The sequence below is a fragment of the Alosa alosa genome, chromosome 1, assembly GCF_017589495.1.
Source record: "Alosa alosa isolate M-15738 ecotype Scorff River chromosome 1, AALO_Geno_1.1, whole genome shotgun sequence".
Taxonomy (NCBI): Eukaryota; Metazoa; Chordata; class Actinopteri; order Clupeiformes; family Clupeidae; genus Alosa; species Alosa alosa.
The window spans coordinates 7,960,086-7,975,645 of NC_063189.1; the positions used below are offsets into that span (position 1 = coordinate 7,960,086).

A 15,560-nucleotide genomic window follows, 5' to 3' on the forward strand; every position below is an offset into this window, starting at 1 on the left:
AATTATTATAATTACCTATTAGAACACAATAACATTTACCCTAATAGCACTATCTAGAGTGAAACTAAAAAAGAGTCGCCCAACAATAAACCTGTAGTGACTTTGAATCACGTGAGTGTTCTCATTTTCACCCAGTTTGCCTGTGACCGACCGGTCATGGTCTAAGAAAGGGTTTCACAGACTTGACAGGACATTGTTTTCCGTTTTGAAGGTTTGTTTACCACCCAGTGATTCTTGGGTTTGAAAGACGATCAGAAAATTCATGAGAAAGAGGAGTAGTTCAGAAATGAAGAGGAATTGGTAAAGGACTCGGAGCAGGAAAGAAGACCCTACAGCAACGTTTTCGTCATCTTGACACCGAGCTAACCAGAGACAAGGTAAACACGAAAGCCATTATATGATATGCTAGCTGACAACAAGGAATCCATTAGTTTACGTCTTATAGTTACAGCTAATGTTAATTACATTGATTTTTGACTGCTCGTATGTGCAGTAGATTTGGTGAGGCTTACGTTTGTTTTTAAACCGTCAGATCCAAGTGAATTTATTCACTGATGTTTCACCGGCTTGTTAGCTAACGACCGACCGACCGGTCAACGACAACGACAGCTGTATGTTCAATTATAAAGTAACGTTAGCTAATGTAATAGTACAACTGAGTTAAATAAGGGAATACATTTGCATGTTACATACAATATTTAATTTAGAATGTTAATCTGTTGTGTGACGTTATGATGGCAAATTATATTCTTGCTCGCGGATGAATTGTTTCTCAATTTGAATCATCCCGGGTGGTGTAAGTTCATTAGGCTAGCTAGCTGCCTAGCTTGTAGCTTATGCTGGAGTTAGCCAGCTAGCAGTCAGTTAGCTAATTCATTGGCCTAACTGTAACGCAATGCACCCTTGATTCCTTGTAGATGTGATATAGTGTGGCATGATGATTATGGCAACATCATAGGCCTAACGTTACCTTCTCACGCCATAACTAACTAGCTAGTTAGCGACAAATGTTCACAACACGCTGTCTGAGTTTACTTGGACTAATGATGACACCAACATAGGTGAACCTTAACAGCTGTTGACAGCACTTATTTGAGCCACTAGCTGATCAAGCTGGGCTGGATGAGGGCTAACGTAGGAATAGTATATTTTGGGCATGTTTTCAAACTCGAATACGAAATAAGTAGCTACGCATGTAGAATAGACTAATATTTTATAGCATGACGATTAAAACCACTTTTTTGTATTGTTCCATTCTATCACAAACTATAAGACACTGAATATAACTTTTCTGACTTCAGTCTGGCATAAAAAATCACTAAGCTTAACTTGCTCCACTGGACAGTGACGTAGTTTCAAATTTAACTTCTGGAATGTGACACTAGCCTACATTGACTCCAGAATTCAAAGACCAGTGCACACATCACCTATCTGTGTGTCATACATCTTAATAGTAGTGTTCAATAAAAAAAAACCTTGGCCTAAAGTAAACCATACAACCCAGGGCCACTGCTATAACGTTATGTGGAAGCAGCTCTGTCTTTTAAATATAATAGGGTAATTTTGGCACTATAGGCTGATCAATAGCCACCAGTTTCCCAGACCTGTCCTGAAACATCGACCTTGAAGCAAATGTTTTGATCGTTGTTGTGCATAAATAACAGATCTGATAAGGTGTGCTTTGGGCACACGTGTATCATTTTGTCTAAGGTGTGTCCATGGGATTACAGCCAGACAGGTACTCAAACAAAACATTGGTTAGATTTTCACCAATTGCGATTGTGTGCATTGATTAAGCAAACAAACTTGACCAGTAAAAATACATTTTTGAGTACACCTGAGTAGATTTTGGTGTTTGAATGATGTTTGTTTTTGTACACTTTTCCACGAGCTGGCCACTGGCCATGTGTCTTTAGGAACGCCCTGTTTGAATGTCCAAGGAGAGACTAAGTGCTGACAGCTGCCCTCCGCAAAAAATAATAATTATAATAAAAAAAAATCTTTGGTTTTGGCTCAAATGGAAAAGCACCCGTGATAGCCTTTGGCTACAAATTGCAGGCTATCTCATTTGAATTGGAATGACTCACTACTCCTCAACTGTTGTCAGCAATCTGGTTTACACTGTACACAGAGCACTGGGAGTCCTCTCTGTAAAATCATTAACCACTGCTGCCTGAGCACACCTGTGTTGTGCCAAGAGGAAAATGTTGTCACACGTGACCGCATGCTGGACTGGCCCATTTCCAGACTCCACCCCTGTTGGTCTTCTTACTCAACCCCCTTATCAAGGGGTAACGCCAGGATACCCTTTACAGGAAACGACCCCTTATCAGCTCCAGAGACCCAGTCCATATGCTGCCGTCTGATTGGTTAAAAGTAAGGTGGCCTCTCGTACACAGTTTGGTGCATGGTTAGATGTTGTCTGAACGCATTGCTTCAAAGGACACTACGAGTAGCACAGTGAACATCATTACAACAGTGGGATGAGAATTCACGCTGTGATCAGTTGTTTGTGTTTATAACTACCTGTTGGGGGTTATCGTGAGGTCAGCTGGGGAGGAGTCCGCTATTTGAGATCAAGATGAGGATGACAGATGTGTTACTGGAGAGCAGAAGAACACTTGGCTCTGAGTGGGATACAGAGAGGTGGAGATGAAGAGGTTGCACTCTGCGGCTAGCCTGACGGAGTACGACACAAGTGAGAGGGATGACTCCCCATCCCTCAGGTCCTCCTGGTCCTTGGTGAGTGAGAGGCCTTTTGAAGACTACTCAATAGGTTCCTGGATACATCTCCCCTAGAGCAGGGTAGAACTTGGCGTCTCATTAGTGCAGGCTAACATCAGCATCAGTCATGACTCATCAGGCCACCCTCCGAATTTAATGGGGTGTCGTGATAGGAGGTTTGTGTACGGATCATAACAGCATGTGATGTTCCTTTTTTCAATTTGCTAGGATGAAATTCCTTTTTTGCCATGTGATTCTCTGTCATAGTCTTTTACCATTTATCAGTGATAAGGTGTTCTTGGTCCTCCTTGGTCCCAAGAAGTGTAGGCGATGGGCAATTTCATAATCGTGTGGGTTCCATGGTTCAAAGTCTACTAGCTGTGACAACAAAGCATCTTAAGAAACACTAAAAACAGCGAGCCTTGTGTCTAATTAGTCATTGTTACCTTTGGGCTCTACACCAGGTTAGGTAGTTGTGGATTTATGGGAAAACAAAACAAATTCTGAGAGTAATTACAATACAATTACATTAAAAAAAACAGTTACAATGAGTTCCAAATCCCTTTCAAAGGTGAGTTCTGTGTTTGAAATGTAATAGCCTGCACACCAGTGAGATTTCAATCAGTGCAATTCAATTGAATTACTATTCAATTACTGTATGACAAGGGTTTTTTTAATGAGAGAAAAATGTGTGAGCTGAGTATAAAATGTTCATGAATCAACATTTAACATGTGACTTTTCGGTTGAAGATTTCTTGGATCAGTTTGCTCTGCTAGCTAGTTAGCTAGGCCTATTTCACCTTGATGATTGTCCATCTCCCTGCAATTGAAATTAGGGCTGAAAATTAGTTTCCTTTTAGTTGAAGAGTGGCCTTTCACCCTGGTCCTCTGGTATACAAAGTGAGGGAGCAGGTTCCCTCATCACTGGCAATAGCCAAGGTCTTGGTCACTTTTATGGTTCCACTCTGGACATGGTTCACTTTTTCATTAAAGTGAAGAGTGACAGGAAGTAAGTGGGAGAGAGAAATGGGGTGGGAATTGGGAAATGACCGCAGGAGATTGGATTCGTACCTGGGTCCCCATGGGCACTTGGTCCCGTACATGGAACCGTACATGCCACAGCCCCCATTAATTTATTAAATATTTAAAAATACTAAAGCTTAATGTTCCAAATGTAAACCATTTTGTGTATGAAAGGTGCTATACGAAGCCTATTATTATTATTACAGTTTTTCTCAGTCGCTTTTCAAAGTCAAAGTCAAAGTCAGCTTTATTGTCAATTTCTTCACATGTTCCAGACATACAAAGAGATCGAAATTACGTTTCTCACTATCCCACGGTGAAGACAAGACATATTTTACCAATTTTAAGTCCACAGACAGACATAACATTCAAGTAAACAAAAAAGTAAGTAAATAAGTAAATAAGAGGGCACATATAATAATGAAAAAATAAGAGCAGCAAAATTTTGTTGAAATTGTGCATAGACAGTCAATAAAAAACTAGTGCAAAGTCAGGCCAATAAGAGGCTTGGGTAGTTCTGTTTGACCTGAGTAATAAAGAAAGTGGCATAGTGGTGCAAGTTATGTAAGAGCAGCAGAAGTGTTGTGTTTACAGGACAACAACACCAAGTTGTAAAGTGTACAAGTGTGCAAGTGTTCAAGTGTGCAAGTGGAGTAGTGCAGGCGGCCATTGTGGGTCCAATGTCCAGGATGTTATGTAGCTGAGGGTGGAGGGGGGAGAGGAGGGAGAGAGTTCAGCATCCTTACAGCTTGGTGTATGAAGGTTTTGGTACATTTCTCAGATCAGAATTGAAATTCTCAAAACTACCTGTTCAATCTTCACATCATTCTGTCACTTGTGCACATCAAAAAAGCAGTTTCTCATTTCTTTGAATAAGTTGCAAGTAGTTTGGTACATCCATGCAAATGATTATATACAATTCGATGCTGTTTCCTACATTATCAATTGCTTATGTGTCATGTTGATCAAAATGTATTATAATGGGTCTCTGTTGAATAGTCTCACCCCCCCCACAACATTTAGGCATTAGTTCATAGCATAAGTCTTTACATGCAAAATGGTTGAACAAGTTGTCATAATGTCAAGCAAGATGATATTCGTTGTGATGTGAATGAGAATTTGTGGCCTAACAGACAGGAACGTCAGGAGGTGTAGGAAGACTGCACTGTAATTCCTCCAGCACTGTACAGTTTTCCCTAAAGAAATTGTCCTATGTTCACATTTCTCTTGTTTTCTGTTTTGTTTTGCATGTGCAGTGCTGTCTTTTCCTTTCTGTATCGCAATGACATGGTCTGTCAACAGTACAAACAGTAAAAGCATAAATGTGAATCTTGTCCAGTTTCTTGCAATCAAACTCCCATATACACTAAGGTAAAACCTACAATTTGCAATACAGTAATTGTCATCAAAACTTAAGCCATAGTTTACATCAGAACATCCCTCCAGAGTACACTATTATATTGACAACATGACTAACCAATTTGACTGTCGTATTCGTACACAATGACACAATGACTTGTCATTCTGATGGCACTGACATGTTCATTGACACAGATATTTACTTTTGAGGGATGATCTAAGGATTTTGAGCAAGAAAGTGGCTTTTGCAGGTAATCCATGGTGTTTTGCTATTTTTACGAATTGTTTTGAGAAAGGCACTTACTGTTTTGCAAATGTTAAGGATGATTTGAGAAATGTACCAAAGCGACTAAGAAAAACTGTTGCTTACAATTAATATGCCTCACTCATTTTGCATAGGCTAGATATTTTTGTGAAATTACACCTCACAATTAGAACACTAGAGCGGCATTAAGCTGTATGCAGTGGTGTTTGCAGCTGCACAATTGCTCTCACACAGTGTTTATGCTGTGTAGGCTAGTTAAAGTCAGCCTCTGTCTATGAGGGCCTTTGTGGTGTCTAGAGCCAATTATTGCTTTTCTGTCTGTTCAGATATCTGATGAGTGTTCACATTGCTTCCTGTCCTGTCTGTATGTTCGCCTGGACAACAACTTTTAGATTTCCCAAATGCCACCGCTCTGAATAAGATCATGTTCATTTGTTCAATCACTCACAGTGAGGCTCTCTAACATTCTCAATATATCCTGCAGGGTACCACTGTGCTCTCTGGTGTTGAGGTTTAATTTAATTTAAATCAATTCTAGTTTGAGACAGATGGCTAACATTGGTGTGTAAAACCAAAACAAACAAATCAACCAGGTTAGGAATGGCCTTTCCAGAAAGTGCAATGTAATTTTACTAGTTCATGACCCAAGTTTGCGTAAATGCAAGTAATAGATTTATTACTTTTCAACAATTAAATTGCTTAGTAAGCTAAAGAAGTCCAAGCCTCATGTGAAATTGTTTATCATGTGTTGGGGCCAAAGGGGAAGTTCTTCTGCAAGGGTACAAAAACAGCACATTGCACCTTTGCACTGTAAGTTAAGGTTTTTTTCCCCAGCAGTTGTTATGGTTGGTGAATGAACTCAAGGTCAGCTTGTAAACAGGATGTATGGGCAGGCAGAGGACAGGCTTGCAGGGTGCCTGAGCGTCTGTCTCTCCTGCTCCTCGGCTTCCTGGCTCTGGCTGGCTGTGGTTCCCATGCTCAGACGTAGAGGCCAGTCCTCTGCTGCACAGTTCACACTTAGTAGTCAGTCTTGTCACAGCGAGATAAGGGGCTCCAGGGAGCAGATGGCCAGCGCAAGCCAAAACTGAATTTGTGCGAAAGAGACACCGCAGTCTTCTCTGAGTGGCTAACAAGGGTCCATTTTCGCTGACTCAAAGTGAGAATGCAAAAAACGTTGGGGACGAAATAATTACTTTCATAAAGGAACTCAGGCTCGTGAAGTTATTCGCTTTCATTAAAAACCGTCAAGCTGTACCACATGCCATAACAATGAATACTTCCTGTCCTTTTCCTCAGGCGGACACCATGAACTATGTGGGTCAGCTGGCAGGCCAGGTGCTGGTGACGGTGAAGGAGCTGTACAAGGGCATCAACCAGGCCACGCTCTCCGGCTGCATCGACGTGGTGGTGGTGCGCCAGAGGGATGGCACCTACCAGTGTTCGCCGTTCCACGTGCGCTTCGGGAAGCTCGGGGTGCTGCGCTCCAAGGAGAAAGTGGTGAGTGGGAGGGTGGGCGTCCAGAGAGGCTGTAGGACGGGTACTGGGCGGGGCCGGCGAGTTGTAAACAGAGAGAGCAGACATTATTAGAATGGTGACGTGAGAATGGCCGGTTGGGGAGACCTAGGCTAGGTATTTGAAGGAAATTGGAGATGGCCATCTGATGTGTGATTTCACAGACTAAATGAATCACGTGTTAGGCCAAATTAATAACCTTTGGCTTATTGGCTTATAGAGTTCCCATGGTCATGCAAATGAAAGAAAGCCATGGAGTTTTTTTAAAGAAATTTCATTCCGCAACCAACCAGTGGACTAACTTATCCAATTTTGTTTACTTGGAGGGTGCACAAGGTCATGGAAATGTCATTAAAGATCCTCAAAAAGTATTGTAAAACTTTTGAAATGTACATGAAAATGTATATAAGCTCAGACAGATATTGAGTACACTGTATGTTAGGCTCATCTGTGGACTGGTGTTGGTTCTTGCCTCTGCATGAGAAAGGTCCACTGAAGGAATGTGCACAGCTGAGCATAAACAATCACTTTTTTATGGAGTCACATGGTGTGTGTGAGCTCAGCTTGGCACGGTGCAGGCTGGCGAAATGAATGACCTTATCAGTTGGCTCCGTGGTCCTGCATCTGCTAGTTAGCAAGGCCTGCCTGAGCCCATCGACTGAATGTTATTTATTGGGGGGAAACAAAACTCCGAATCCCAGCGCTGTATTTTCTCATTAGCGGTGAGAACCCCGTCTACTCTGATCAACGACTCGCTGGCTTCCACCCACAGCGTGTCGCAGCGCTTTGGCGGTAGAAACTACTGCGCTGAACGGCCACCAAAATGATGCTGGTCACATTTCGCCGTGACCTCGGTGTTTTTGTTTTTTTTTTGTACTAGGCTGTGTGGGCGTCAGTCGCAGCCACAGTAGCAGAGAGCCTTGAGCACGGGGACAAAAAAATGGAGGCGGGGGAAGGGTGTGCTTGTCAACCATCTGCGCAGAGGAGAGGATTGTTGAGAGGTGTAGAGGAGAGAAAAGAGGCGCCGTCGCTATGGCAACAGGTTTCTCAGAGTCAAGCTCCACATTAGAGAGAAGGTGGGAGGGATTGTCTCATCAAGGTTGCTTGTGAGATGGGGGTTCGGGGGAAAAAAGATGTCTGAATTCTTCCTAACTCTTCTTACATGTAGACCTCTGTATTACTGTGTGGGTGTTTATCCGTCATTTTATTATTATCTTTTTCGTCTCATGGGCCACGGCAATCTGTAATGAAGATAAAACTTCATCAGACGCACATTGCAGGGAAGGTGGTGGTGGGTGTGCAAGACTGACAAAGACACAGTCCTCAAAGGATCGTCTGCAGCTCGTGTTTGGCCTGTCAAGAAGCATCGACTGTGCCGCACCAAAGCCTTTTTTGTACTGTGTTCTGCCTAATTATATTTGAGTGATTCTCAAAAACCTGCCCAGCCCCCAACCACCCCAGCCACCCCCACCACCCACTCACGCATCCTTTGTTCTGTGGTCAGCATTCCAAACGAGTGTTTGTGCTCAGCTAACGCTATGTGAAGCAGGCTGTTTAACGTGATGTATGTTGTCGGTAAGCAGGGCTGGCACAGTCCACCCCTGCGCCCTCTCGCACACAGCCGGGGAACGTGAGCGGACTCGGCCGCTCTGTATGCTGGTGAGCTTCGCAGGAGCTTCACCTCTCCTGATCCCTGCCGGTTATTAAGATTCTAGCCCACCTCTCGACAAACATAAATCACAGAGCAACCTGGGAAATAAACTCAACAGGCTGCAGGCAACACAACGCAAGCAGTGCTGGAGAGGGAGAGAAAACTACAGGATGTGCGTTAGAATGCAAAAGGTTTTTTGTGTGTGTTTGGAATGGGAAGTGAGAAAGTAGATGAGAGAGAGAGAGAGAGCAACTGTGAGGGAAGAAAGGGGGTTGAATGCATGTCATTTAAGACGGCAAGGATCAGGTTGCCAGCTCTCCTTGCAGTAGTGCAACCGTGCACGTCCACCACTACATTAAGTTAGCTCCATGCGAAAACACCCGAGGCCAACGCCAGGGCCAGTACTTTGGCCGTATCAGGTTCGCTGAATAACCTGGCCCTCCGTGGAGCCCAGTTAGCAGGCTGCCTTCCTGCGCTCAGGAAGCGCCTTGTAGCCTAATTGGGTTTGGGGCCCACCGAGGAGGCCAGCCCCGCTCTAGAGCTTCCCCCTCAGGCAGTGTGCGGAGGGAACCACAGGGGCCTGCCTGGCTGGCTTCACCTGAAAGCTTTCCTAGAGCTTTCCCTTGACAAGAGGTCAGAGAGCACGATAATCATGAGGGGCCCGGGGAAAAGCTCGCTGCGGCTCCGCCATGTGCTTCTATTTAAGGCCGGCGCTCGCGCGCCGTGGGGTCCTGTGCTTGTTTTTTTCACAGATCGACATCGAGATCAATGGGGAGCCGGTGGATTTGCACATGAAGCTGGGAGACAACGGGGAGGCCTTCTTCGTGCAGGAAACGGAGGAGCAGAATGTGAGCACTCACACCACTACATCTGTTATTGCTTATGGACCATCCCATCACACCAGGCTGTTAAACAAACACCGAATTTTAATCAGTGAATATTTTTGGCTGCGAGAGCTCCCATTCATTGCATTACATTTTCCTTGAGCACTGATCTGAACAGGGCTTAGGCTTAGATGTATGAGGAGTCTGTTGAAAAGACTCCCATGTTGTTTTAAGTCATCAGATTCCTAAGAGATCTATGAGCCTAAGTCAATTACATGTGCGGCAAGCACAGAAATTGCTTCTTTAATGTGTGTATCTGCACCCAGAGCCATGATTGGACTTGAATGCATTCCATTCCCTTTAATCCCTCATCTGGGTGTTTATTTCAGGCTGAAAGTAAAATATACAGATTGATATAGATGCAGTATAGAAATTGCTTAGTGAACTATGACAATATTAAATGGACATGACATTTTAGGTAGGGCTGCACAATTAATCAATTTTTAATTGAAATCAAAATTTGAACTAATGCAATGAACTGACAGCAAAGGCTGCAATTATTTGTGCAGCTCGCAACTGTCCCAATGGTACATGTTGTCACATCTATGATTTTTTTACATTCATGTCATCCTCCTTGTGCGACAGACCGTGAAGCTCACCTAACAGGAGTGGTGTGTTTCTCATGCACTTGGCATGCTCACCAATCAGAAGTGGCCCAACTTGGTGAAATTAGGAATATAGAAGTGGAGTTCAAAAAGACACAAATCACAAATCAAATTGCAACATCTGTCAGAAAAAAAAAATGCAATTCGATATTTTGCCCAAATTACAGCCCCACTGTTCAGACGAGATTTGTCAAGTATATCAAATAGAAAATAGATTGTGTGTTATGTGCCTGATGTTGTTATTTATTTGACGGTCTCCTTCCTCTTTGTCTTTTCTTGTTTTTGTGCATGCTTTGCTGACCTGTTGCACTGTACTGAAAGAGCACAATTAAACGCTGTCCTGTTCTCATCTACAGGAAATCGTCCCAGCTCACCTGGCCACCTCGCCCATCCCCACCGAGAGCCACATGTTTTGGATCGGCGGGCAGGCCGCTGGAGCCGAGGACGAGCCCCCGGAGGCCGACGACCCCCCCGAGGCACCAGTCAGCAGCACCAGCTCTGTGAAGAAGAAGAGGAAGAGGAGGAAGAAGCACAAGGGTGACCCTCGACGCGAGGAGCTGACCCCGCCGGCCACCGTCGCCACCCCCCCCCAGCCCAGCGAGGAGATCTTTGAGATGGACCTGAGCTCTGACGAGGAGACGGCAGCGCACAGCCCCAGGTGAGTGAGGGGCATGGCTGCGGCTACTCCTGCCCGCGGCTCAGACGCACAGACTGTCGGAATACTGGAACAATGACCGTTGTTTGGCGTAGATGAAGTGTATACCTTTTTTACAGAATGGCCACTTGCCTAATCCTAATTGTTGTCCTGCCACGCAGATCTCCTTCCATTAGCACTGCACGGGAGGTGGAACAGAAATACCCTGCACACCATTCCTTAGACAACTACCCCTTTTCTGATGGAGATTGGTCTACCTCAGACAGGTATCGGCTCTCTAAAGGCTCCGTATCATGAACATCCTTACAAAAGAACACTTTTGAGACTCGGATGGCAATATCTCACTTTTTTATTTCTTAATTCATTTGTACAGTCATGGCCTATCCCAGGCCTTCTCCCCAAAGAGTGACTCTGAGTTGATGGTGCGGCCCTCAGAGAGCATGCTCAGAGCGGAGTCGCACATGCAGTGGACCTGGGGGGAGTTCCCTGAGCCAACGCGGGTAAGGAGGCATCTACACACTGCACCACACACACACACACACACACACACACACACACACACGCGTGTTAGCGACTTATCAGTGTGTCAGACACGAGCGTGTGTGTGTCTGACACACTGATAAGTCATTCATAGCAGCTGTGTCTCCAGGCTCCCAAAAAGGAGAGACCCGAGCTGCCCAAGACGGTCACCATCACGCCCTCGGAGAACACGCACTTCCGGGTCATCCTGAGCTCCGAGGCCATGGGCACTGAGACCGACGGGCAGGGTGGCAGCGGCCGGGTCGGTCATCAGGAAGACCCAACCCCGGTGTGCGCCATCGTCAAGCCCAAGCCCCGCTCGCCCGTGACCACACCTGTGACCACGGTGGCCCCCGTCAGCACCTTGACCCCCTCGGAGGAGCCCGAGGAGGTGTCCGAGCCTGGCGTGAGCACGTCCACACCCGCCAACACCCAAGCTGCTGCCGCCGCCGCCGCACAGATGGCCGGGGACATGGCCGATACCTCCAAGTCTGACTCCCCTTCCAAGAAGAAAGGTGTGCCTTGCACTTTGCACTTTTACAGTCTAACGTAGGGTTTCGAGAGAAGTGAAAGATAGCAGAGATAACACCTGGGCCCAAACTCCCAAAGCTTCTCAAATATAGAAGCTGTTCAAACTAGGAGAAACTCTAAACAAAAACTCTTTGGGAAAACAGTTAAAATCAATTGCAAGGGAATAATTAAAGGTTGTATGGTCTTTTGGGCCCCCACCGTCGACTTCAAGGCAGCGCTGGGTTTAGGGTTAAGGTTAGGATAAGGTGCTTTGAAGTCGATGGTGGCAGTGGTGCCTTGAAGTTGACGCCGGGGGACGCGCCATCAAGCTTAAAGTTAAAGGCCTTATATTAAAGGCCTTTAACTCATTGAGTGCCAAAAATTACATTTTTCCTTCCCATGCGTTGAGTGCCAAAAACGTAATATTACGTTTTTAGCTTTTTTTTTAAATTACGAAACAAGACACTCTAACACACCTTATATGTGATTTTGGGAACTCTGTGATGAATGGAAATGAAATATATGACGATCGAAAACTCATGAAAACGCACAATCTGGACATTTTATCATAACTCGTTTGCCGCTTTGGGTCGAATCAGTGACACATGCACGGCAGCTCAAAACCAGGCCATTTTCGTGGGTCTATCACTAGGTGGCAGTCTCGCCAGGTCTCGCTGATCACTTCCCGGAAAGTTTACAGGCAACACTTCATATTTCATGAAAGACGTTATATCTCACAGCGATTTTGATGAAAACTAGCCACTGTTTAGCTTGGGATTTCCCAGTTTGCACCCACTGAGAGCTTAAAGTCTCACCTTTTAAACGAAACATTGTATGTGTTCATAGCTATAACACAAGAAGAAACACAAGTACAAAAATCATCAACAATGGTCTAGATTGCTGGCACTCTAGGACAAAGCTTCCGAAAACAGCTTGGCATTCAATGAGTTAATTATAAGGGATGCAAAAATGTCACCCATCAATGGAAACAACCCATTTAGTTATGAAATTGAATTCCATGTAACTGAGTGTAATTGAATTGTATTATAAAAATAAACTAGCTTCTGTCTACACAAACATGTTATCATACAGATACAAAACTGCAAGCTGATACTCAACCTGTGGATAGCATATTCCATTATAATTTGTTTTGTAGCCTATTCCAGTTTTATTTCATTCATCCATCTTTGTGATCATTTGTGAAGCGCATGCACATGCCTACTCGCGGGTACAGACCTGTCACTAATCAACCACTCCTTAAAGTCTCTTAACAAACAAGATGTTTTTTCTTAGTAAAGAAGTACTAGTAAAGTGTCTCAGCAGCTTTATCAATAGGATTCAGGAGAAAACAGCCAGGAGGTTTTAATGCAATTTGAAGATGAAATGCTTTGTGAATAGCCTGAAGGACTTCTCAAGGGCTCTGGTCTTTATCTTAATGTTTATTATCAAACAGGAGTCCCAAAGAGGAGTCAGCACCAGGGGCCTGAAGATATCTACCTGGACGACTTGAATGTACTTGATGCAGATGCTGTTGCTCGCTATCTTCCCAAAAGGTCAGTGATATGATTGCTCAGTTAGAGCAGGGCTTTCTCAAACGGTGTGCCATGAATGCTGCACAGGTGTACAGCAGGAAAGCATACTTATTGAGTCTTTATTTTCATTGATAACAGTATACATTCGAACTTTAACTGGACTCTGTACTCTCTCTGTGCGTGTGCGTGCGCGTGTGTGTGCGTGTGTGTGTGCGCGCGCAGTGACTCAGACCCAGGTTCTAAGCACTGGATTGAGTCAGGGATGCACTCCGGGTCCCAGTCGCCCCAGTCGGTGGGCAGTGCGGCAGCTGACAGTGGCACCGAGTGCCTGTCCGACTCAGCTGGCGACCTGCCCGACGTCACCCTGTCCCTGTGCGGGGGGCTCAGCGAGAACGCAGAGATATCCAAAGGTATGGCGCCGAGGGGCTCTAAAGAGTGAACTCTGTAGAACCACCAACAGCAAAAAAAGAAGGGAGGACTGAATCTGTTTAAATGCCAGCCTGTCTGTGTTGTGGGCTAAGTGTGTATTAAGATGCTGTGGGGATGTACTTGGTTTAGATACAGCCAAGTTGGCATGTCTGTAGGAGCAGATGTAATAATTAATTTAGTTTTAAAAGGGTTTATATTCAAAAGGATTGTTCTCCTGGGAAGGTTATTGAAGTATTCATTCTTTAAAATGCTTGAAGGCTGTTGCTAACGGCTTGATTTTTACCTTTCTATTTTTCTAGAAAGGTTCATGGAACATATCATCACCTACCAGGAATTTGCAGAAAACCCTGCCATAATAGACAATCAAAACCTGGTTGTAAAAATTGCTAACAGGTAAGTATCTTCAACCTTTCGAATCACAGAAATCAACACAGGTGTCTTTGTAGAAAATTGATTGATCATTGTTGTTTTTCATGTCTTTCAGATACTACAACTGGACATTAGCTGCTCCCTTGATTCTGAGTTTGCAGGCGTTTCAGAAAACCTTGCCTAAGGTAGTCCAACATATAGTTGCCCTTAGATAACAACCATAGTGTCTCACTTGAATTAAGCACATATCAGAAAGCATCAGAATGAATAAAATGCACCACTAACTACCCAATATATTTTCATGGTTGCCTCCATCTTGTATAACTTGGTATGTTTTCTGTTGTGTGCCCTAGGCTACAGAAGAGGCTTGGGTGAAGGAGAGGATGCCAAAGAAGTCTGGCCGCTGGTGGTTCTGGCGCAAGAGAGCCGACAGCACCATCAAACCGGTGAGTAGTCACACAGTGCATTAAAATAGCCGGACAGAAATCCATATCTGCTCGCTGGAGCTTCCCCACACCCCTTAGACTCCCACACACAGCTTCTTAGAACGCTTTGCTCGCATTGATTGCCGAGTTTGGCATTGCCTTAAGTGAGCCTTAGTGTCTTGTTTCTCTTTATTTTTTCATCACGGAGGAAGTGTTTGCACAATCCTCGTGTGGTGTGGGATAGATAGAAGGCTTTCTGTCTTTGTGGCAGGCATGATTGTGGCCACCCTCCACCCTACATTCCGCCCACCAAACGTACATATCCACACTTTTGTACAGTCCTCTCGCACGTCCGGACGTCACCCCCTCCCCCAGGCCCATCTGCAGTTGTGTAATGAGACAGTGATGGAGGGGAGCGCCGGTGCCTCTACTGTCTGCCCGCCGAGCGCTGCTGATGGGGGATGAGCGCCGAGTGCGGCGGCTCTTCTCCAGGGAGGCCTTTCATCAGCGGCGTGTGTCACGGCGGCGCCAATGTGAGGATGCGGACACATCATTAGGGCCCTAATAAGTGCTCAATCTTGCGCCGCCCGTCCCTAAACGAGCAGTAATTAAAGCCTGTGTTGTCACGGCAGCCGAGCTGTCGATGGGCTCGGTCAGTGCTCTCCCCCGCAGCAAAGGAAAAGGAAATAGACAAGGTCTAGTCAATTACAAAGAAAAATTAAGCACTATGTATTCAATTGGATTGTCCTTCTCTTTCTCTCTATCTTTCTCTTGCACTCTCATCCACTCTGTCTCTGTCTCTCTCTCTCTCCTGTCTCTCTCTTCTCTTTCTCTTGCACTCTCATCCACTCTGTCTCTGTCTCTCTCTCTCTCCTGTCTCTCTCTTCTCTTTCTCTTGCACTCTCATCCACTCTGTCTCTGTCTCTCTCTCTCTCCTGTCTCTCTTCTCTTTCTCTTGCACTCTCATCCACTCTGTCTCTGTCTCTCTCTCTCTCCTGTCTCTCTTCTCTTTCTCTTGCACTCTCATCCACTCTGTCTCTCTCTCTCTCTCTCTCTCTCTCTCTCTCCTGTCTCTATTCTCTCTCTCTCTCTCTCTCT

At 45.0% G+C, this 15,560-nt stretch overlaps 1 protein-coding gene across 2 annotated transcripts in view; it reads left to right on the forward strand.

Moving 5' to 3' along the window:
* The first annotated feature begins 122 nt into the window (after positions 1-122).
* Positions 123-15,560, forward strand: part of lpin2 (lipin 2) — a 23,163-nt gene continuing 7,725 nt past the window's right edge. The window contains exons 1-12 of one of the 2 annotated variants that reach the window (XM_048261555.1): positions 123-377; positions 6,668-6,868; positions 9,287-9,382; positions 10,380-10,681; positions 10,840-10,944; positions 11,052-11,178; positions 11,328-11,712; positions 13,161-13,260; positions 13,462-13,649; positions 13,968-14,061; positions 14,153-14,222; positions 14,391-14,483. In XM_048261555.1, the coding sequence (XP_048117512.1) occupies positions 6,677-6,868; positions 9,287-9,382; positions 10,380-10,681; positions 10,840-10,944; positions 11,052-11,178; positions 11,328-11,712; positions 13,161-13,260; positions 13,462-13,649; positions 13,968-14,061; positions 14,153-14,222; positions 14,391-14,483 (1,752 nt within the window). In that variant the 5' untranslated portion in view covers positions 123-377; positions 6,668-6,676. Of the gene's footprint in view, positions 378-2,406; positions 2,743-6,667; positions 6,869-9,286; positions 9,383-10,379; positions 10,682-10,839; positions 10,945-11,051; positions 11,179-11,327; positions 11,713-13,160; positions 13,261-13,461; positions 13,650-13,967; positions 14,062-14,152; positions 14,223-14,390; positions 14,484-15,560 lie in introns of those variants that run through there. The other variant, XM_048261480.1, reaches the window with a different exon arrangement.